At 45.1% G+C, this 25003-nt stretch overlaps 1 protein-coding gene across 45 annotated transcripts in view; it reads left to right on the top strand.

The window, feature by feature from the left end:
- Positions 1-25003, top strand: part of LOC144799531 (uncharacterized) — a 5513712-nt gene that overhangs the window by 3175559 nt on the left and 2313150 nt on the right. For 41 of the 45 annotated variants that reach the window (XR_013603860.1, XR_013603862.1, XR_013603865.1 and 38 more), the window contains one exon: positions 23536-23592. The exons of the other annotated variants lie outside the window; for them this stretch is intronic. Coding sequence is in view for 38 of the 41 variants with exons in the window: in XM_078671256.1 (XP_078527382.1) it covers positions 23536-23592 (57 nt within the window). In the remaining 3 variants the exon portion in view is untranslated. The remainder of the gene's footprint in view (positions 1-23535; positions 23593-25003) is intronic. 45 annotated transcript variants of the gene reach the window in all.

Below are 25003 nucleotides of genomic sequence, written 5' to 3'. Positions count from 1 at the left end.
GTTCAGTAATCTTTCTTTTCTCAGTCTTCACTACTAGCAGCAATGCCTTTTTTCTCAGTCTTCACTACTAGCAGCAGTGCCTTTTGACAGAATCTGGCGGCCCTAAAAGCTGTCTGCAGGTGGTAACTATTCAGTGCTAGCATGACGGCAGGGCGGCATGATCTAATCTGAAAGAGGCGGAATACATGCAGTAGATAATAACGTCTCAAAATTTTCAAGGATGGGCAGATGCACAATATGTGCAACATTGATTCTTCCATTTGCCCACATAGTCTGCAGACAGAGGACGGCCATGTTTGCTTCCATGGAGGTATATGGTCTTTTAAAACGGTGGTACCCAGCCGTAATTGTAATAGTGTTTTTTGGGCGGCATTTGATATGTGATTAACTAAATACGGTTGGGGCTCCATTTTCACATACGTGGCCAGGACCGTCCAACTGTGTTTTTTCTGTGCTATTGCGGCTTTGTCTGTTAGCCAAGATCTTTGCTTTGCTCTCCGTTGGTTACTTTTTTGAAAGCCGCAAAGGTTAGATTTATTTTCCATGTCTTCTCCAACTTAAGACTTGCAAGGGCGTTCTCCCTTACTGGTTTCCAAGCGTATTTCGACTTGGCCTGGTTGTTCATCTCAATCCAACAGAGGCCCATGAGCGTGTCCTCTTGGGCTGCTCTTAGTTTCCAACATGTTTTTAGAATGGCCGCTTGTCTGACTGGATGTTGATTTGATAGACCAAATTCCAGGCGGATCAATGATTGAGATACAAACCTCGGAAACTTAAAGATATATTTGTACAGCTCTGATTGCTGTGTGTTCAGAAAATTTGCATCTTTGCCCCTATACAGTTCCGAACCGTAGGTGAGCGAGGGTAGAAACTTGGCGGCTATCACCTTCAGCAGGTGCCAGTTGGATGGACAGTTCAATTTCGTTTTTAATATGTTTAGAGCAAAACGAAGTTTATTTGCCTGAGCCTTTCTATGCAGTTGGTGATCTTTCAAAGTCCACCTGGCATCGATGACTACTCCCAGATATTTGTACGAGCAAGTCTGCTCTATTTTGTTGCCTGCGATGTGCCATTTGAAAGATTTCCTCACTGGGCGAGAAGCAAAACAGACGATCTTCGTCTTTTTATAATTAATTTGCAGGCCCTGCGCACTGATGTATTCATGGAGCTTCGTGATGGAACGTTGTAAGCCCAACAGGGTCTGACTGCAGAGTACTATGTCATCCACATACTGAATGCTCCTGATTTTGTAATGCGCTAGCTTTGGCGGATCACTTTCTATCTCCGCAATGTGCTTGTCCAGGTCCGCTGTGAAGATGTTGAAAAGTGTTGGGGCCAATACACAGCCCTGCTTAAGGCCCACAGAGGTGTACATTTTTCGTGTAGTTCGGTCACCATTGCCTAATTTTATTCGAACCCAAGTAGATGAGTACAAGTTCATGATGGCCCGCAGCAACTTTGATGGTATTCCCCAAGTGGCCATTTTTTTCCATAGAGACTCCCTCGGGACTGTGTCGAACGCAGCTTTCAGGTCGACAAAGCACGTGTACAGCTTAGTTGACTTATCCTTTGCTTTGTCCACCAGGAGGTTTAACGCCAGCAGGTTACATGAGGTATTGGTTCCCGGCCTAAAGCCAGTCTGCGTGGTTGGCAAGATCTTGTTCGCACAAACCCAGGCTTCCAAGGCCATCAAAAGATTCGAGGCGTATATTTTAGCCTCTACGTCAATGAGTGCGATGAGGCGGTAATTGGCTGGATCAGTTCTTGTGCCTGCCTTAAAGATTGGATGAAGAATACTGCCTCTCCATGACTGGGGAATACTTCCAGTCTGGAATGCACTATTAAATAGTGGGCAAAGATGTTCTGCCCAAAATTGTTGGTCTTGTTTGAACAGACCATTCGGTAGACCGTTTGGGCCTGGGGCTCCCTTGGATCTCAAGTTTTTTAATACCTTTTCTACCTGGGATGGCGTTATCCTGTTTTCATCCGAAAGCTGGTCTGTTTGGTGATTGTTTTCTGGTTGCAGAGTCTGCAACGCTGGGCTCCCCTCTGGAAAGTTGATGATTTGAGTTTGCTCTAAGTGCTGTATCCAGTCATCCTCCAGAATATTGGCGCTGAAGACCTGTGCAGCCCCGTTTGCAACTTTATTGATTTCGGCCCAAAATGTATCCAGTATTAGGGGTGTCTTTCATAGATTCACATGCCTGAACTGAATCATTCCCCGTCGTCGAGACGGGAGCCTCCGGTATATAGAAAAGTAATGTCCTATAGACATACATACAGAAGAATAGGCCTAAGGGCCTAACCTTAGTAGCCTATCCTTGTCCTTATGCAAAAAGGACCAAACTCTTAGAGCCAGCCAATCAGCTATCACCTCCCTCTAGAACCTTCCTGGCAGGAGCCTCAGTCTCTCAGATTTTCTACCGCACGTTGTGCTAGGGAGTCTCCAGCCTGAGTTCTCCTCAGGATCTCTTCAAAACCTTCTTATTCACTGGTTAAAGTGAGTTCTTTCTCAAAATCTCGAACAGGGATAATTCAGACTCTTCTCCTTGCAGTAAGTGATTTCTTTCTTCAAAATTCTAAAGGAATGTCTGAATCCCAGAAGAAAGCCCTTTTCAGGGCCTGCTCTTCATGTGGGAAGAAAAGGCTACATGTGGAGGACAAGCATGACCTGTGCTTATATTGCCTTTATCCTGACCACATCCCTAAAGACTGTAAGATATGTCGGTCTTTCCCTAACAAGACCTTGAGGGATAGAGAAGGCCGACTACTAATTTGGTTGGACAGGCTTAAACAAAGGGATAATGTGGAGTCCTCAGAGGGAAGCTTTTCCATGACCTCAGAAGTCTCCCACAAGAGGCCAAGGGTGGAGTCCCCTGGCCCCTCAGACACTCCTCCTATGAAGGTACATAAGAAATCTTCAGAGGCAAGATCTACAACATCTTCAGTGTCTGACAAAGGCTCTCATGCCTTTAAGAAGCCTACGCACTCATCCAGTAAGCTTGCGACATCTTCACCGCAAAAAAGAGTTATGACGCCACTTGCCGTCTCCACAACGACGACGACTGTGTCGAGGACGACAGCGTCGTCTGTTTTCGCCTCGACGACGACCACTCCATCATCGTCGTCAGCTGGTAAACCTATTCCATCTATAATACTGCCGAAGCCGTCGTCGACGAAGCCCTCATCGACGACGAAGTTGGGCCCGTCGACGACGACACCGTCGACGAAGAACCCATCGACGATGAAGATAGGCCCGTCGACGACGACAGCGTCGACGAGGAGTCCGCCGTCGGCGGGAGAATCGACGTCGAGGACGTCGACGAAGAAGACATCGACGAGGAATGAATCGTCGACGAGCACGTCGTCGACGACCACATCGGCGACGAAGACATCGTCGACGAAGAAAGTCTCGTCTACGGAAACACCGACGACGAAGATCTTGCCGTCGACGACGGTTCCGTCGACGGAATTAGACATTATTGAACCGTGGAAGAAGTCCAAACTGATAGAAACGACGTCTTGGACCCTACCGCCGTCGACAACACCAGGGATGACAGCAGGGGCTCCTGCTAAAGGTCCTGTGTCTGGCAAAGTGGCTAAAAAGCAGATAACGCCTGAAACGACGTCACCAAGCAAGGTGCAAAGCCATTTACCCACAGAGATTCTCCAGAGTGAAGAATCTGATGAGGAACTTACAAATCAGGCTACTTCAATTTCAGACCTTCATGTGAAATGCCAAAGCACTGACGAAGAACAAGAGGAAATGAGCTACCAGGAACACTCTTTCCAAGCTCATGTTCGTACAGAGGTTACCCCGATGGTGTGCCTACCTGCTTCCATTGTGGATGACCTTAAACACCTTATCCGGGACTACAAACAGCGTTTCCCGGAAGCACCGTCAACTGAGACAGGGGGCCCGACGCCTACTACAGATACCCCAGCGGCAGCCCCAAGACAGACGCGGCCAACTTCTCAGACCTACCATGAGAAAGTTCCACCTCAAGTGGTAGATTCATCAGATGAGGAGGCTGAGGAAATGGAAGAGGGTGAAGTCCAAGAAGATCGGACGGATCAGGAAGAAGATGAGGAATATGTGGCTCCTTCCCCAGCTTCACCCCAACCGCGCCACTCAGACTCACCGCCAGTGGACATTGGCGGTTTCCATAAAATAATGGAACGAGCAGCGAAGCGCTTTCATATGGAGATGGAATCGACTGAAACCGAGTGCTTCTTATATGACTTTAAGGAGCAAACAAAGAAGATCACGAAATCGATTCCAATTATAGACTTTCTCTGGGACCAGGGAAAGAAACTGATGATGACGCCGGCCTCTATACCTGCGGTGGTTCCACGCCTGGATAAAAAATACAAAGCTCCCACCAAAGCGGCAGCTTGCTTTAATGGACACCCGAAACCAGATTCGGTTGTAACCCAGGCAGCCCAAAAGAATTCTCGCAACCCTTCCTCTCCATTGTCAGCCCCACCGGACAAGGAAGGACGGAAGTTGGACACCATCGGGAAAAGGTTTACAACGACGTCAGCCATGACAATCAAGGTGGCCAACTCCATAGCCCTGTTAGGGCGTTCTAATCGCCAGCTTTGGGAAGATATAGTCCCTTATGTAGCGGAACTGCCAGATACAGTTCAGGAGGAAGTCAAGGCACTGCTCTCGGAGGGTCAAACCTCGGCAGCTGAGATCATTGATTGTGCCATAGATGGAGCCATGACGGGCTTTCGTCAACTAGCTGGGGCAGCAGTCCTGCGCCGTCAGGGCTGGCTTAAGGCAACATCATTCAGACAAGAAGTACAGACGAAGGTGCTGGACATGCCCTTCGACGGGCAACATCTTTTCGGAGCCAAAATTGATGAAGCGCTCCAGAAAATCAAAAAAGACACTGATACGGCTAGAGCACTTGGTACTCTGCAAGCAAGGAACCAGTCCTTTCGGGGTAACAGATCCAGGGGCCAGTCCTCCTACAGGGGGTCCTTTCAAAATAGATCCTCATATTCCTATCAGAATAAATCACAATACCAACAGAAACAGCAACAAGGTCATCAAACTTCGTACGGAAGATCAAACTTCCGGGGAAAGAACCAGAGGAGGGGCACTGGCGGACGCCAGTGACCAATTACTCCAGCCAGTCCAGCAACCATATCCCTCATTAAAGATTGGAGGAGAGTTGACCCATTTCGTAAAAAAATTGGCATTTCATCACCACAGATCGATGGGTACTCCAGTTAATAAGATTCGGCCATTCCCTGGAATTCACCGCCATCCCACCTGCAACACCTCCCCGCAAACTTCCGCACAAACATCTACAACTACTGCTCCGAGAAATATCTGCGATGTTGAAGAAAGGAGCGATCGAGACAGTTCCATCGTCTCAAAGTGGGAGGGGATTCTATTCCCGCTTCTTTCTTATACGCAAGAAGGAGAAGAAGTGGAGGCCCATATTAGACCTCAGAGCCCTCAACTCTTTCCTAAAGAGTCAGTCGTTCAGGATGGTGACAATCCAAGAAATATTAGGCATACCAGAAAAAGGAGATTTCATGACATCCTTAGATCTCCAGGATGCCTACTACCACATCCCGATACTCAAGGGGCACAGAAATTCCTAAGGTTCGAGGTGGCAAGACACCACTACCAGTTCAGAGTCCTACCGTTTGGCCTCAAATCCGCACCGCGGATTTTCACGAAGTGCCTTTCCCCTGTGGCAGCCTTTCTACGTCAAATGGGTCACCAGGTCTTCCCCTACCTCGACGACTGGCTGGGAAAAGCACCCTCAGCGGCAGGCGCGACCGAATCCTCCATCGCCTGCACCAATCTCTTTCTGCAACTTGGATTAACTCTCAATCTCGAGAAATCCTGCATGACCCCAACCAGAAGCATCTCCTTCCTTGGGGCGACTTTGAACACAGAATGCGCAAAAGCATTTCCTTCAAAGGAACGGAAACACAAGATCATATCTCTGGCCACGGCGGTGGCATCAAAAAAGTCCATAAGAGTTCGAACTTACAAATCACTCCTAGGCATGATGTCATCTTGTATACTCCTCATCCCGCACTGCAGGCTCAGGATGCGCCCATTGCAAGAAGCCCTCACATGCCAATAGACTCAGAGTACAGGTTCTTTCGAAGACATAGTGAGGATAACACCACAAATGTCCAAGAACCTGCAATGGTGGAGGAACCACAGGAATCTGTCTACCGGACTGCCATTCCTACTTCCGGCAGCGCCTTTGGTGATCACCACGAATGCATCACTGGAAGGCTGGGGAGCTGTCCTCCAGGACCTCCAAATAAGCGGCAAATGGACAGATCAGGAGAAGCAATTCCATATAAATCTTCTGGAACTGCGAGCTGTGTATCTGGCACTGAAGGCCTTTTTACCACGTATCCAGAACTCCCAGGTGCTCGTCAGAACGGACAACACCACGACGATGCACTATCTGAACAAACAGGGAGGAACGCATTCGCTCACTCTATCACGCGAATCGCAGAAGATCTGGAACTGCCTTGTATTCCAGGGGATCACGCTCAAAGCGGACTATGTCCCGGGCAAGGACAATACCATCGCGGACGCCCTCAGCAGACAGATGTCCCTCTCTCACGAATGGGAGCTCGACCAGAGTACGTTGGATCAAGTATTCTCAGAATGGGGAGTCCCAAGAATCGACCTGTTTGCCACCAGGGAGAACGCCAAATGCCCAAACTATGCAAGTTGGCGTCACCAACCAAGGTCACTCGGAAATGCTCTTTCCATCGGTTGGTTCAGCGTATTTGCGTACGCTTTTCCACCATTCCCGATGATTCCCAGGGTCCTCAGGAAGATGATGGCAGAGCCTTGTACCCTGATCCTAATTGCCCCGTTCTGGCCGAGGCAGCACTGGTTCTCGGATCTTCATCGCCTCTCCATCAGGACACCAATTTGTCTGAAGCAGCACCCGAACCTGCTGACGATGTCCAACGGGCAGGTCCAACACCCGAACCTACAATCGCTCAGATTATCAGCCTGGCTCCTGAGCACAGAGAGTTCTGTCATCTAGACATCCCGCAGGAATGCAGGGAAGTACTGGCAAAAGCAAGAGCGGACAGTACCAACAGAACGTACTCTCTAAAGTGGAAACGATTCTGCATATGGTGTGTAGAGAACGGACTGTCACCTCTCCATGTTACTCCTGAACAGATATTGCCGTATCTTCTGCACTTGGCACAGTCAGGATTGGCGCATGCATCTATAAAGGTGCATTTGGCATCAATTTCACGATCCACCAGGTCTTACAAGACTCCGTCGCTTTGGTCCAGTAGACTTATCAAGCAGTTCCTAAAAGGACTATATAGATCCTTCCCAAGACCTAGAAGGGTCCCACCTACATGGCACCTCAATTTGGTCCTCACCCAGCTCATGAAGCACCCTTTTGAGCCCATTCATCGAGCGTCCATCAAGTACATTTCATGGAAGGTAGCTCTGCTGCTCGCTCTAACATCTGCCAGGAGAGTCAGCGAGTTACAGGCTCTATCCATTCAGGAACCATTCATGCAGTTTAAACCGGACAGAGTGGTGCTGAGGACAAATCCCAAGTTCATACCGAAAGTGCCATCAGACTTTCACCTTAATGAACCGGTGGTTCTACGTTCCTTCTTTGCAAACCCTACCACTGCAGCAGAACGAACGCTACACTCCTTGGACCTCAAAAGGTGTATAAAGTTTTACCTAGACAAGACAAAGAGCTTCAGGAAGTCGTCACAGCTATTTGTGGCCTACAGTAGACCAAGGATGGGTCTGCCTCTAACGAAACAGAGCATCTCCAGGTGGATCTCTTCAGCGATAGCATTCTCCCATTAGAAGGCTGGACGGCCGTTGAATGCTAATGTTCAAGCGCATTCCACCAGAGCAATGTCCCCATCAGCAGCGCTGTTCGCTGGAGTGCCGATTCTGGACATATGCAGAGCAGCGACATGGAAGTCGCCGCACACCTTCTCCAGACACTACTGCCTGGATGCTGAGCTTATGCAGGATGCTGCAGTGGGCCAGGCGGTGCTTCGACATCTATTCCAGTGAGGTGAGCCTTCCAACATCCCGCCATCCTGGTATGCACATCTCTTGCTATTATGTTATGTTGATGTATACTAATGTTCACAGTCGCATGATAATGGGTGTATTATCTAACTGATTATATAGCATGATTACACCAGACATGTACATAATATATTGCTGACTACTCTGATTCAGGCATGTGAATCTATGAAAGACACCCCTAATACTGGATAAGAAACGTGGTACTTACCTGTAACAGCAGTTATCCAGTATTGGTGTCTTTCATAGATTCACATGCAACCCTCCCGCCTCCCCTGGAAGGACTCACGTTCTCTCTAACTATATTACGCCTACCTAGCTTGGTGCGTACGAAAATCTGAGAGACTGAGGCTCCTGCCAGGAAGGTTCTAGAGGGAGGTGATAGCTGATTGGCTGGCTCTAAGAGTTTGGTCCTTTTTGCATAAGGACAAGGATAGGCTACTAAGGTTAGGCCCTTAGGCCTATTCTTCTTTATGTATGTCTATAGGACATTACTTTTCTATATACCGGAGGCTCCCGTCTCGACGACGGGGAATGATTCAGGCATGTGAATCTATGAAAGACACCAATACTGGATAACTGCTGTTACAGGTAAGTAACACGTTTCTTCCCATTGTTATTTGATTGGCTGGATGCTAATAATGATTGCCAGATGTTAATTTGGTATTTTGATTTTTCTAACCACACTTCTTTTTTGTAGTTTTGCCTTAAACTATGAATTAGGGTGGTTATATCATCACCCTTTGATCTGGCTGTTGCTTGCAGCTTCCTGATTTCTTGATTCAGGGTCCTTTTCTTGCGCACTATATTGCCCAAAGGCGCTTGAGGGGTATTACTTGATTTCTTTATGTTACTGTGGTTGCCAAATCTCTCAGTTAGTAATGAGGTCAGTCTTTCCCAGTTTTCCCGATGTGCTGATGGGTCTTCTCCGGTCACTTCAATGTCGATTTTTTTCACAAATGTCATTATGTCTTTGATGTTATTGCCATTCCATGCCAGTCTCTTAAGGTTGTAGAGGCTTGGGGGTTCTGTCAGGTCTTTGGTCGGTGTAGCCCTTTTATGTTGGATGTTGATTTCAAATGATTGCAGGCTGTGGTCGCTCTCCAATTTGTGGATGATTTTATACCTAACGATTGTTTGCAGAACCTCTAGATCCACGATGGTATAGTCCAGCACTGATTGAGTCTGTTTAGATATTCTGGTTGAGGATGCTGGTTGGTCTTGTGGAAAGCGGCCGTTTAATGCAATCATCCCGACCTCAGCGAACATGAGTGCACACTGTTGACCGATCTTATCCCTTTTTTGGTGATTTGTAATAATGCTTGGGATTGGTCCGCCAATCCGTTTGTGTTGATTCATGAGTTAGGCGTGGTCTGTTTGAAGAAAGAACATATTCAGGTCGCCAGACACAACCAGCCCCGCCTGCGGGTACATGGATTGTAGTGATTTTATAAAGGTTTTTAAGGTCAAAATTTTCTCCACTTTGTTCTTTGGATTTGGGTGAAGATAGGTGTTACAGATTATTATTGACAAGATGTTATCGGCCCTCTGCCTACCAGTGCCTGAAACTGACGTCAGCTCAATTTTGATACACTGGATCCATTGTTGTCCTGTGTCGATGTTATCATATGACTTGGTGATCCCAGTGTTCAAATAGATCGAAAGTCCTCCGGCAGCCCTTCCTGAGGGACCTCTTTTGATCGCTTCTAATTGGATTTCCTAAAAGCCGTCGATGTGCTGGGAGGCCATTAACCAGGTTTCTTGGAATAGGATAATGTCGAAAAGTTTTTAAAATGACATTAATTCTGCATCATTAGTTTTGCCCCCCAGGCCATTGATATTCCACGAGCAGACTTTCAGAGTCGGTTTTCATGCTTCAACCATCCTTGCTATGGATGTATTTTGAGGTGGTTGTAGAATTTTACGGCATTCTTTGTCTACCCCCGACGGGCCTTGGTGAATGATGCGTAAGTTGGCCCAACCCCTCTTGTTGGTATCCATGGCCCCAACAGCGCCCTGAAGAATTCCGCCTTCTGGTTTTGATCTTTCTTCCGCCAGCATGGATAGTGGGCCTGGATATCTTTCTGGCGGCACTGGTCTTATTTCAATTCCCCAGTTGGCGAAATCTTCTCTGTGTCGCCAAACATCTTTGGCTATTTCCGGGTCCTTCCATGTTACCACGGTCATTTCTCTCCCGTTTGTATTGGGAATTGTTTTAAATATGATGCTATCTATGGGAGTTGTGTTCACATATTTCAACGTCTCGAGCTGGTTGGTGAGTTTTAAAATGGCACTCCGGTTAAGAATATCATGGTGTCCCCTTGAGTTGTAGTGCGGTATTATTTCCTCCACTAGTGATCCCACTGGATATGTTATATCTGGCTTCTCATTCTGAATTGATAGACGGATGTGATCATTTGGTTTGGGTTGTCTGGGAGGACTCCCCTGATTTAGAGCGATTAACTGGGCTCCTAGGTCGATACCAGAGGCCGCCAGCTTTAAACTTGAGTCCGCTAAGACTTGCGGTGTGAAACTCTGTTGTAGCTCGGTTACGGGGAGATTTTCTTTGAGTGCCGTCACCATTTTCGGGAAGTAGTGTGAAATTTCCTTCTGTTCTCCCTGCGGCTTCAGTGCGGGAGGGCCGCCCGCCTGTTGCATTGTAATTTGGGGTTGTGTTATATTTAAAGCACTTAATGGCATTGTGTCAGCTGTTAGTTTAACTTCCGGGGGCTGATTCGCTGCTGAAAGAGTCATCCCGTGGTCCAATTGCTTTGCCAGGTTCGCCTTTGGCGACTCTTTATGGTTGGAGCCATGCACTGTTATTCCTGTGTTTGTGTTTGGCTTAATGTTTCTTGTAGAGTCTTTTTTCCCCTGTTGCTTGTTTTGACTTGCTTTCCTTAGTCATTTTTGTGCGCTTTGAGAGATGGAGTGTCTGTTTTATTTGCCCATTTTGTGTGATTCCCGGCTCTTCTCTGCTCACATTTTCCGATTCTTCCATGGGTATGTGGGATTGGTACCCGTTTTTTTGCGATTGAGCATCTTTCCCTGTATTGGCTGAATCCGAAATGTCTTTTTGAGGGGATATTAAGTCTTCAGTGTTTGACCTCTGGGGGTCATGCGGGAGAGGTATTGGGCTGCCTTCCATTTTGGTTGGCCTTATGTCCTCGTTATATGAAGTGGGACTGGTGACTGAGCTTGTCGTGTCTACAGGCGAGGTTTCAGTCCCGATGGTTTCAGAAAAATTATGAACATCATTGGATTTATTCTGTACCTCTACCAGGATGTCTGTTAGAATTGCTGGTAATACTTTGAGCTGGTCAATTGTTTCAGAGCACTGACATTCATGGTAAGTGGTACGCGGGTCTTTCTGTGCCCGTTCGATGAAGGAATTCAGCTCGAGAATCTTTTTATCTATCCCCGCCACATGTAAAGCTAAAATTTGCAAGATATCTATCTGAGACTCTAATTTTTCTGAGTGTTGGAGGAGGGCTGAGGAGATTGTTTCCATCATATTTATGAACGGAGACCACAATGGAGCGTGGAATGGTAATCTGTCGTCTACTGGGTGTCTTAGGTCTTGAGGGCTGTTCCGTGCTTTATCCCTTGTTTTGGATCTTGTAACACCTGAGGCTTGTAGGTCACCTGACCTTGTATGGGGTGGGCGTGTAATAAGATGTTCTGGTCCTCTGCTCTTGGCCCTTGGAAGAGATTGTTCGACTTGGTGAATCAATGTTGAAATGGAGCGGGAATAACCCTGACGGACAATTTGAGGTCATTTGGCTGGTAGAAGTGGTTCGAACGCTGTTCAGATTGTGGGGCTCCTGCGCGTTTGCGCCTGCCATAACATTTGGAGTTATATAATGTTTAGTTTGTACATCAGTCCCTGACAGGTCATCCTTTGGCTGTGTTGGACCAGTGGGTGTCATCCTTGTACTTGGAGATTGGACCTTATTATCGGTTATTTTGGTGTCCTTATCCGGTGTGTCCAATGAGGCCTTGTTATCCTTTCTTGGAGCAGTTCTCTGGACGACCCCGAGGTCATTTTCATAAACCCTAGGGCCGAAATAGGATCCTGAACTTTGTGAGCGTCGCTTTTCTGGGATGGCGGAATCCATTTGAGCTTCCTTTATGTTCTCCATGTGCTCGTCGCTTAGCATAATGTCTGAATTGGTGTCAACAGCTGCCTCCCTTGTGTTTATTTGGGCATTCACTGTGTGTTGATTCATCATCTTGTTTGGGTTCTTTTGGAAAATAACCCAAGGATATTGTTTGTTCTCATGTGTTTTATTGCTTTGGGTGTTGTTGTCGATCTGCATGGCTTTAGTTAGAGAAGACAGTGATTGAGACAATCTTTTAATACTGATTGCTGTCTTTGAGTTCTGTTCCTGCAAGGCTGGCGGCGCGGATAAATGGGGCCAAAAGTAGAAAATCTGTGATCTTTGTGTTTCTGAGGCATGCAGTCTTCAGAGGTGGTTTAACCGTGAGGACCCTAAGAGTGATGTCTTTTCCATCTAAAGTATCCTCTGTTATGTCCTCTTCAGATGAGTGGATGGGCTCTTCACTCTTTTTCCGGCATGGGAGTTGTTTGATTTTACTTCGTTTGGCTATGGGGTCTGTTCTGAATCTCCCTGATCTCATGGTGGGGCTGCGGTGGAGTCCTCTTGATGCGGGTAGCTGTTTGATTAATTTGTTTTTGCCGTAAACAATGGACTGGGCGAGGAGTGGTTCCGATGTTATCTAAGTGCTCAACTGCCACACCGGCTCAAGGTTCCTTTGATGTGGTCATTTGGTTTAGTTTGGTACTTTGTTGCTCTCTGTTCTATGCAGTGCTCTACTCTGTGCACTCTAATTTCAGTTCGGTGATGCTTGGCCTTGTAACAGTGAGCCCAAGTCCTGGTCCGACTCCCAGACTCCCGATGCTGCCAAAGAAGACCTCCCCCGCTGCCTGCCGCTTGTCTACACTCCAGTGCACTCCTGCTAGTGCTGCCTGCAGTGTTGCGGTTTTTGTTTTTATAGACACGCTGGCAAATATGAACCGGTATGAGTGTAGGTGCTGGCAGGGTCAAGCCAAGATGGGCAGGATGAGAACAAGGATGAGAACAAGGACCGGGGATGGCAACGGGCCGGGGAGAGGGGAGGGAAGTTACACCAACCTGATGCTGCCTGATGCTGCCTACTGTGATCCCAGGCTGGTCTCCCACTTCCACACTTCGACCCGCCTTCGCTTTGTCCCGTCTTTACAGTTTTGCCGCTCTGTGCTACGTGCAATACCCAACTGCCTACTGCGCACAGTGAAGCTGCTTCTGCTCCTAAGTGCAATCAGCTGGCTGGCTAGCTGGTCTCTCCTTACGGGTCTCTCCTCACATGCTGCAGGCGGCGGGAGATGTACTGGAGGGCTTTCACTGCTTTCACTGCTTGGTTATCTCCCGTCTGCGTTGGCTGCAGAAGTGGTTGTATCCCTCTTACACAGGGCGAGTGCCGGAGAGGCGGGATTTTTAAAGTTGCATGTGGTTTGCCTCACGGGCGTTGTGACCGCATGTACAAAGCCCTCCGCCGACGGTTACCGCTGTTGCCGACTCTGCTGCCTGCTGCCTCCGCCTCCGCTCCCTTGCGCGTCCAGAGTGAGGGTGCAAACGCAGGCGCAGGGCCCCGCGGCTTCTTTGGATGCTCTGCTCTGCGCACAGGGCTCGTGGATCGTGGCGCGTGGCTCACGGGTAGAGTGATGTGGTGGCCTAAATTTTCTGGCTATCGGCCTCCGCGGCTCAGCGGCTCCTCTACTGTTCCTCTACTCCAAACGCTAGACTAAAAACGCCAAACTGCTCGCCAACGCTCTCTGCTGCCACCTACTGAAACTTGCGAAAATTAACTCAACTACGAATGCAAAATAATAGATAATCACACATCCCAGAAAGGGTACCAACATTTAGTTAAGAGTTTCTGCCAATTATGACACATGTTGTGTACTTGTTGAAATGTCCCTGCGGAAAAGTATATGTTGGGAAGACCGAGAGGAAAATTAACACAAGAGTCAATGAACATAAGAGCAACATTCGAATAAGAAACATGAAGTCTGTGTTTGCTAGTTATTTTGTTGAGAATGGCCACAACATCAGCCAACTCAAATTCCTGCTCTTGGAAGTTATTGTGAAAAGAGAAGGCAAGGACAATAACAATTGTCTGCTGCAGAGAGAGAACTTTTGGATTAATCACCTTGATGCTTTGAAACCTCATGGACTTAATGATAGAATGGAATTTTTGTGTTGTCTATGATGTATTTCTCTCGTTGATTGATCTGTTTTAACCCCTTCCATGCTCATGACGAGCTCAGCTCGTCATGCAGTACAGTGCTCCTGTGCTCATGACGAGCTGAGCTCGTCATGACCACACCCGTTTTTATTGCTGTCCAGCACAGCAGCAGAATCGCTCTAGCAGCGATGCGATTAAAATACAGTGTTGTTTTTGAGGGTATGTTAGTTTTATGGACTTTCTATCGGGACACTCAGCTGATGACCAGCTGTTTGTGGGCTATATTGGAAAAATGAAGAGCAAAGCTGTCCACAAACAAACACTCTCTAGATGGATCATCTTATGCATCAAGATCTGCCACGCCTTGGCCAAGAAGTAGCCGCCCGAAAGTATTAGAGCTTATTCCAACAGAGCTAAGTTGTCTTCTTCTGCTTTGGCTAGAGGTGTTCCTGTTGTGGAGTTACTTACCTCTGGTAACGCTTTTTCTGGTGGATACAGCATCTGCCTGTGGATTCCTCACTGACACATCTGCCTCCCTATTGTCCACCGGCTTATTCCGAAAAACATTTGACTGTTTGACGTTGCTATTTTTCATGTCATTTATATTGCATACCGTTTGTTGCTAGGAAATGCTTTGATTTTTGACTTCTCCTTTTTACACATATATATATATATATATATATATATATATATATATATATATATATATATATATATATATATATATATATATATATATATATATATATGTATGTATATATATATATATATATATATATATATATATATATATATATATATATATATATATATATATATATATATATATATATATATATATATATATATATATTACCTACTGGCGGTCGCCAGTAGGTATATATAGCTAGGATTTTTTTCCTATGGGATTTTTGAAAATTCTATGTCGAATAACTTTAACGTTTGAGGACGGAATTGGCTGAAATTTTCAGGAAAATGGAACATTTTGTTTCTGAGCAGCCCCTGAAAATTTGGGGGGGTTTCGTCAAGGGGGAGCCGAGAAAAAAGGGGGGTCCCAAAACGCGTTTTTCCATGCAATTTTCCATATGGAGGTTGGACTCACTTTTAGCTCGAACGGCTGAATGGATTTACACGAAACTTGGCAAAATTGTAGATATTGTTTGGCCGATGTGCCTTTGCTAGGTCTCAATATATGTGCTCGAGTGGATTTTGATAAATTAACGTTCAAAAAAATATATATATCTGTAACAGCGCTCCGGTTAGCGCCCCGGTTCGCGTACCTGACGCGTAACGGAACTTCGCGAAGCGAAGCTGATTGGCTCTCCGGTGTCTGTCAACATTCTAAACAGTCCGGAGCGGCCGCCATCTTGTCTCTCGGTTGGATCGAGAGACAAGAGGTGAAGAAAAACGAAGGGGGAAATTAATGAAAGGGGGCAAGTAGACCCCTCCTGACCCCCTAGGATTGATGAGGGGGCAATAAAAGTTCCCGCAGGGCAAAAAATAAAAAAAATAAAAATTTCCGTTTTTTCGCGGTAGAGGCGCGCCCCGGTTCGCGGACCGGGAAGCTAACCGATAGCGTAACGGGAGTCCGCCATCTTTTTTTAAATTTTGTTTCGCTTCCGGTTCGCGTACCGGCGCGCGAACCGGGAAGCGAATCAAAAGAAATAGAGGTTGCCAGAGTGCTAAACATTCTAGCAATTTTTTATAAAGGGGAGTTAGTTCTGAAAAGAACTTTTTTTTTATTGTTTTTGTTTTTTTATATTTTTTTAATTATTTTTCTGAATTTTTTTTTACTTTTTTTGTATTTTTTGAACGGTTTTATATTTTTTTTGTTTTTTTTGGGGGGGGGACGAAAATCATTGATTATAACGGGCTCAACAGGAGCAACAAAAAAAAAGCTAATTTACTTTCTGGGGCGTTTTGGACATTTATGATTTTCAATTGCTACGTTGATCAAATTTATGCTACTCTCCCTGTAGCAAATTAATTGGCCGCAATAAATGCACACATGCTTCACTTCCCCGAACTTCAACTGGATGTTGGGGACCATCTCCCTCACCTCTGGTCCCGTCACTGCCTCTCCAGATGATGTACTGGCCACAGGAGGGGTGTTTTCCTGCAGGTGACGTACCTGCGCAGCACTATAATTTATAGGGTGCCACCTCTCCATATGCCGATGCATAGTGTAATTGCCATAGCTGTACTTCTTATCAGTCCCTCTGGACAGGTTTTTTTTAAAGATGAGACAAGTAACGTAGCGGGCATTAACTTTTTTTGGGCCCTGGGGAAATGAGTAAAATTGCCAGATGTAATCTTCTTTTACATGGGACCTCCTTGGTTCTTCAGGCAAAAACTGCCTCTCCCCTTGCTCCTCTTCCTCTTCTTCCTCTTCTTCCTCCTCTTGATTGAGGATTACCTGTGGAGGTGGTCCTCTCTTCCTAGGAGGTGGTGGTGGTGGTGGGGGTGCACCAGCTGCAGCTACTAATGAAGCCATTGCTTATTAGACAAAATAGGTCTTCCTCTCACAAAGTTGAAAGTCAGAGTGAGAAAAAAGGTGGGGGCTTTCATCATTTGGGAAAAAAAATGTTCTAAACCAATGAAAAGTGTTATTTTTAGGTCACATGACCTAGCCTTACATCATTAGGAAACCAAAAGTGAAATAAACCAATGAAAAGTTTTATTAACAAGTCACATGACCTGTTACGCTTACGTTACGCACTGCGCGCCGCGCCCCGGATCGCGTCCGGGGAGCTGCGCTTCGTGCCTCGGTTCGCGCTCCAGAGCACTTCCGGGTGCGCTAACGCGGCGCGTCATAAGACGCATTACGCGAGAATGCCATACGTCGCGCTTACGCGACGCGTCACGATGTTGTTTTCTTACGCGGCAGTTGCGCAAACGGAACGTTTACCGGTTCGCGGACCGGGTCGCGGCACCAAATTGAGCTAACGGGAAGCTACCCGGTTCGCGGACCGGGAGCGAAACAAAAAAAAATAATTAAAAAAAATACATAAAAAAATTGTATTAAAAACATATAAAATATATTTTTCGATTTAAAGAAGAATACATTTTAAAGCTTTTGATATTTGCTATTAAAAAACCATTGAAATTCACTGAAAAAACCATAGGGTATAGACCATATATAGTTAGGAATTAGCATTTACAAAACCTTGAAAATTCACTGAAAAAACCATAGGTTATAGACCATATATAGTTAGGAATTAGCATTTACAAAACCTTATTTTACTCACACAAAACCATTGAAATTCGCATATATAGTTAGTTGTACTAACTATATATCGCGCACCCGCAATCCACTGCTGATCATGTCACATATTACATCATTCATGACATGGTCAGTGACATCACTGATGACATCACTGATGACATCTCAAATGACATCACTGATGAGAATCGCTATTTGAGAATGGCAAAAAGGATGTATGTAAAAAATCGCAATTTGTTTGCGATTTCTTAGTATTCCATATTTGCGATTAGCACATTGCAAAATTGCAATTAAGGAATACTTTCCCATTCATTTCTATGGGCCAGGAGGCCCATAGGAATGAATGGGAAGTTATTCTCAATTTGCGATGCGCAATTTGAGAATCGCAAATTGAGAATAATTTCAAGGGTGCAAGGGTGTCATTAGAACACCCTGATGCACACCTGAAATGAACATGTGTGCGCATATGGCGCACATACATGCCCTAGAGGCATGTATGTGCGCCACATGGCACCTTCACAAATGCCAAAAAGTGCTTTTATGAAAGAAATCGCAAATTACCACCAACTTGAAGTTGGTGGTAATTTGTGATTCCTTTTTTTATTTATTTTTTGTCCTCATTTTCCACCTTGGTAAACAGAGGTATAACAGGTCTACAGTTCCAATCTCGCTGTCTCAGTACATTACTGGAAGGGATTATATGATAGTTCGGGCGCCCAAAACCCAACAGCGAAGATTGACAAACTTCAAGACCTGCGCACCAAGGCCAAACATACGTGGACCCTGCCTTTGTCCAAGCAAGAAGGAAAGCCAGCAAAAATCGGAGATCAAGGCATCGTAATCATTGGACCCGGGAAAAAAAAACAAAAAAAAAGAAGAAAAAAAAACCTGAACCATTAATTCCACTTAAGCAAATGCCAAAAAGCTCTTTTGTTCCGGTTCCCAGATCTTACCAGATCAAATTGGAAGACTTACAAGACAGAAGCTTGCCAGTTCAGGAGTGTAGGAGGCCGTTGATCTTTCCACCTCCTGCATATCTCTATTCTGGCCAATAAGATGGAATAAAAGAGAAGATTATTTGCCGATGACCGAGCTCCATCTACCACTCAAAAAACCACAAGAGGAAGATCTATTGAAATTTGGGCAACCAAAGACAAGGATAAAAAAATTGCTTATAGAGGCCCAGAAGGTCGAGATGGAGGGACATTCAAAAAACATATGCACATCTGTTGCTGCTAGTAGTCCACACCTAGCACATGCTATGGAGGAGTTTTGTACAAATGTTGCCAGCCTCTGAGGTGAGTAGTATGCTCTGTGGAGCGTGAAGAGATGGTTCCTACGCAACCAAGCGGGCTTCACAATGTCCCACAGAACCTTAAAGGAAGCAAACCAGTGACCCCTCAAGTTGGAACCCACTAGAGAAGGCCCCCATAATAAATCAGGGAGCTTGAAATCACCATCGGACTCCTCTAATATCAGATTGTACCATAGTGACACCTCTTTTCTGCCTGTTGGTTTGTCCAAAAGTAAAGACTCCAACTGGTTGTCACACCCAATTGGAGACAGATTTCGAGAAGAGGCCCCCAGGGCATAGGAACGTGCCCAATTAGTCATTTGGATATATTAAAATTTAGAGAAGTTGGACCCAATCTTGGATCTTAAGACATCCCAGGGCAGTAAATTTCCTTCGATAAATAAATCCCCCCATACCTCCAACCCTGCATACTGCAAAGGGGCAGCTAAACTATCTGCCAGCCATCCCGGGTTCCCAGGAGAGCTCCACAGCGGAGCCCTACTCGAGAAATATCCAAGCTTTGTTACGGCCCTCACCTTAGCCCACATTTTGGCCATCCCTTGTTGTATCTTTAGTTTAATTTTTTTTAAAGAACTTGGAATCTCCAAACTTAAATAAAAAACCTGGCTGTGCTACTCCTTCAGCCTTGAGCAAAGCTGAAAACAGACTGCCTACCCCATAATCTGAGGGCATCTTTAGCAGCATTCGTGCGTGTGACAACTGAAACGCCCAAGCGTAGATTAGTAAGTCAGGAGCTGCCAAACCACCCTTTTCCCTTCGTCGCCTAAGCTTTTTCCACGCAATCCTTGAGATTTGCTTATTCCAGATGAAAGATGTAATATCTCCCTGTAGCTTATTTATAACTGATGGGTCAAAAAAAAGAAGGATAGTGTTAAATAAAAATGAGATCTTAGGCAAAATGGTCATCTTAACTAGATTGACTCTCCCCAGGAGAGACAAGGGGTGGTGTAACCAGGATTGCATCAATCTTCGGCAATCCTTAGCTATCACCTCAAAGTTGGTTACTACAATTTTATTAATATCTTGGATAATATTCAGACCCAGATAACGCAAGGATAGTGAAGGCTGAAAATCTGGGCTGATCTCTGAATTGTTCCAGACCATTACCTCGGTCTTATAAGTGTTGACTTCATATCCAGATATTTTCCCAAACTCTACGGCCAACTTAATAGCAGCTGGAAATGCTGTATGTATGTCTGAGGAAAATATCAAAATGTCGTCAGCATAAAGAGCGACTTTCCTTTCCCATCCCTTGTACATGAACGATTTAATAGATTTTTCCTCCCTTAAAAGCTGGGCAAAGGGTTCTATGTACAGATCGAAAAGTAAAGGGGAAAGGGGACAGCCTTGACGAGTTCCCCTTGTTATAGAAAAGGGGTCAGATAGTTCCCCATTCACCAATATTCTGGCCGAAGGGTTAGAATACAAGAGGCTGATAGCACGTGAAAAATGCTCCCCAATATTGGCTTTTACCAAGACCTCCGACAGGTATACCCAATTCACCCTGTCGAAGGCCTTGGTTGCGTCAAGTGTCAAGATTGCCAAAGGGAGAGAATCAGTTGTCGCCATATCTATGGCTCCGATCAAGTCATAAGTAAGCTCATGGAGTTGCCGGCCCATCACAAATCCCTTCTGATCCGTGTGTAAGAGAGCTGGAGCTACTAGACTTAACCTCTATGCTAAAACAGTGGCAAAGATTTTATAGTCCACGTTTAATATTGAAATTGGCCTATACGTGCCGCATGACAGAGCAGATTTTCCTGGTTTTAAGATCAACGTAATTGAGGCACTATCCCAGGAGACTGGAGGTGATATGCCGTCCTGCAGGATATGATTAAATAGCTCTGTTAAAATTGGAACTATAGATTGTACCAAGGCCCTATAGATCTCAGCAGGGAGACCATCTGGTCCTGCCGCCTTCCCTTTCTTACTGTTAAGTATAGCGGCCCTCACCTCCTCCTCCGAGATTGTAGTATCCAGGGAGGCCCGTTGCTCCGAAGATAGGGATGGGAGTGCCACTCCCTTCAGCCAATCTACAATTTGGGATCGATCTAGACTTTTGTCTTCTTGATAGATGTTTTGAAAGAAGTCTTTAAAGATTTTCCTTATCTCCCCATCACATGTGTAAGATACATTATTAAGGGATATAGAATCGACATTGTTCCGAACCCGATCTGTTTTGGTTTTCCACGCCAGAAGTTTTCCAGCGCCTTCACCAAACTCAAAATGGGCTAACTTACTTGCTTCCCATTTCTCAAGCAGACGCTGATTCAATACTGAGCCCAATTGACCCTTAAGTGATGTTAGTTTGTTTTCAAGTGTCTGCAAAGCAGTTCCAGGCAGAGTATGGTCAATCTCAGCCTGAGTTTCCGACAGCTGCCCTTCTATGGAGGCCACTTGCTCCCTGTACTGCTTCCTCTGATAGGAGACCCTATTGGTAATGAGGCCTCTTAAGAAGGCCTTATAACAGTCCCACACAGTCCCCAGAGCAGAAGAACCCAGATTGGATTGCATAAAGTACTGGGTATTTGTGATTTCCTAAGGTGAAATCGCAAAACTTAAGTGCTTCATGCATAGCATTTAAGGAATCGCATTTTGCGATTCCTTAAATGCTTACGCAAAGTTAAGGAATCGCAAATTTTGCGATTCCTTAATTTTGCGATGCGATTTCCCTCATACATCTCATTTTCTAAATTTTTTGTCGCAAACGCTGCTTTTTTGCGATTCGCAGCGTTTGCGACTAAAATTCCGTTGATACATATGCCCCTAGGTGAGGAATCCACGGGCAGATACTCTACCCACCAGAAAAAGCATTACTGAAAGTTAGAAACTTGTTTGCTTAGCCAATGCTTTTTTATGCTCCTTTCATTAGAAATTCATCACCTGATATTGAACTTCATAAGAAGAAAATGTCACTACAGGAAGAGAGCTGAATCGCCACCAAGCAAAGGTCCTTACTCGTAATTAAATTAAATAAGTGCTTCTTTGTTAGGTGGTTATTTGCTTCTATTCTTCTACATCAAGTACCAGCCACGCAAACAGATAGGGAAAAGAGGATAGAGCTTAAAGATAATTTAATGCCATTGAATAATTTGATGCATTGAAAAGTTGGAACCATCGGCTCTGCCAGAGAAGCGGCTCTGCCAGAGAAGCGGCTCTGCCAGAGAAGCGAAGAACAGAGCTTGTGCACGATATTGCACCTTTAAATATTCAGAAATGATGAAAAGTTAACACCATTCGCTCTCCAGTCAGAGCAGGAGAATAGTTGAAAATGCTCATCTTTGTACTGGCAGCCAGAACAAAAGTGATTGAATTCCTATAATTCAATGCAATGTTGTCAGTACAATTCAGGATTTAAAGGCTAACTAAAATCTAAAAACAGATCTACTGGGCTAAAAAGCTCAGAAATAGTAAATGCGAAAAAATAGGAATTGGCTACCCATTTTTTTCGAGTTATAATATTTGCGCACTTAACAAAAGTCATACCTTTGCAAAACAAAGGTTAGGAAGACTATCTGGAATGTGTAACATGAAATTAATGAACTTTTTTTTAGCATCTTTTAGAGAAGACACAGTAATTATAGGTTGAATGCGAACTCACATGCACATCATGCCAGAAACCAGACCCACATCATAGTACCATGGATTAAAAAGAAAGAACTTCCTGATGTTTAAATTAAAATAAATGTTAACATTATGTGATTCAAATCACAAAATGATTAGATTCATTTAATAAGTAGGACATTTGTATAAAAGATGTATGTTTAATTTTTGCGAGTGATTCTCAAACAAAATTTAGGGCTTTGAAATGCCAGACTGACGGAACACCAGCATCACACTCAGAACTCAAACCTTCACAAACATTTATAGTCAAATGTGGAGTGGGTGATCATGATCGTAACTAAAAACTGTCAAGATAGTTTAGCCTGATGTTAATTACACTTTGGGCCTAACACTTATTAGAACATGGAAAGTTGGGAGCTCCATTGAAAAGAATGGAGCGCTCCGGCTTTCTAAGGACCGGTAGAAGCCTGGAGCTCCAACATTGCAATGTTGTCGTTTACAGCTGTTGCTTTGAGCAAAGGATTCATAGAACCCGAGGGGATTGTAATCACCTCGGTCTCCATGAGGCCTTTGTTTTATTTTATAGAACATTCTGCCATCTAGTGGTGAAATATTCTAATAGATTTATAGCCCTCCGTTTCTGGGCTTTACCGGCATTAAAGTCCCACTCCCTTGTTAAATTCCCTCGCTGAAACCTTTAATGGCTGGTTTAGCCCGCTACAGTGGACTATACATCTAGATTTTGACTGTAGTGTATATACTCATCTTCCTATTCATTCTAGTCACTTCTTCATAGATAGTAGTGAAGTTTCAGGAAGGTGCAGTTTATTTCTACACATCTGTGCAACCTATTTTCGTTTTGATTCAGGTCTCTCGCTCATTTCTTGGCAGTTACTTTACAGGTTGGTCAAAACCTATATTCACTTGTAACACAAGTCATTTTAGATCAGTTGTTGGGTGGAAGACACAATGGTTTGCCCTATTATTGTGTACTTTCACTGAAAAAAGAAACTGCACAAACATTGCCTTTTAATGCAAATGCATCTACCATTATTATCCTCTTGGTTGTGCAGGTCACTACATTTTAATTCGTTTGGTTTCTTGCAGAATGAGCACACTCAAGAACATCATCGACGTGAACCATCAGATTGGAACCAAGGACAGGTAGGTTTTCCAGACTTTTTTTAATTCTCTGAAGATGGGGATAAATTAAGGTTATCCTTCCTATGAGAATCGGTAAACGCATGCATGTGGTTTGCATACCGGTTAACACAGAATGACAAATGTGATCTTTTTTGAACTCCTGCAAGACTTAAAAGCTATAAAATGTAGCCCAAGATACAATTTGAGCAGCAGAAGACTCCCAGACTGAGTGAGGATGGCGTGGCGATACACGAGATGGGCTCTGATTACTCAAGACCTGATATGGGAGATGAGCTATGCCAAATCCTGAGATCCATGCTCCTTAGCCTCACCAAGGTTGACAGGAAGATAAATGCCCTCTTGTATTGGATAGACAGGATGTCGGAGCACATTGATAAGCACACATAGCTCTAAGATATGGTGGAGAGGCAGGTGTCAGATGCTGAGGATGAACAGGTTTCCTCGGCTGGGACACAGACACAGCTGGAAAGGCACGGTCGACACTGCAGGGCAGGGCAGAAGACTTCTTATTGTCGGCCTGGCAGAATCAACAAATTTCACAACATGGGAACTTTCATGGAACAGCTCCTCATTGAACTCTTGGGCAAGAAACATTTCCTGATCTATTTCTGGTGGAACGTGTTCACCGTTCTCTAACCCTGCATTCGGGGGCCAGTCCCCGTCCGGTTGTAGCACAGCTGCTTCATTACCGCAATTGCAATGCAGCTCTCTGCCACTCCCGTGAGCTACAGACACTCTGCTATGAAACTGCAGAACTTTCAATGTTTCCAGTCTTAACTCCACATGTGCAGAAGGTGCAGACAGTTCCTCACTGCTAAACAAAAGTTGCAGGAGCTGAAACGTCACTACCCCATTCTCTACCCTGCTCGATTGAGAGTACTTTTTTACAGGAAAACTAAGATCTTTAATAACCCTAAAAACCTACAGCAATTCCTTAAACAGCACGAGTCAGCAAGTGGCTAGCGGAGGTCACCGAGATCCGGCGGTGACAATCATGCGATCTACCAACAATTGGAAGGACTTGATTGGTGCTCTCTTGACTCTCAATTCAATAGTATTGGTAAATTGCTAAGTGTTATTTCTTGGCATGCTCTACCTATGATTGTTGTCAGTCTTTCTGTTGCTACTATGCTTGTGAGAGCAGGGTGGTATGTGCGCTTTGGAGAGTGTGATCTTTGTTTGGTATGCCTGGTTGCTGCTTGCAGGGCTTCCCCCATGATCTGTTGTAAGTTTACATTGTGGGGCTGGTTGGTGGGTCAGTTGAGATTGCTGTTAAGGTGCTGACGCTTAGTGTGCTTCAAGATCGCTATGTGCATTTGAGAACTGCAGTTATGTATTTGTTTAGCCCAGTGCACGCATGGCATGATGCCTATCCCTGGCGCAGCCCTCCTGCAACTTTCTGTTGCAGGGG

This window comes from Lissotriton helveticus, chromosome 1_2, assembly GCF_964261635.1.
Source record: "Lissotriton helveticus chromosome 1_2, aLisHel1.1, whole genome shotgun sequence".
In the NCBI taxonomy this organism is placed as follows: domain Eukaryota; kingdom Metazoa; phylum Chordata; class Amphibia; order Caudata; family Salamandridae; genus Lissotriton; species Lissotriton helveticus.
This window is presented reverse-complemented; position numbering and strand designations above follow the sequence as displayed.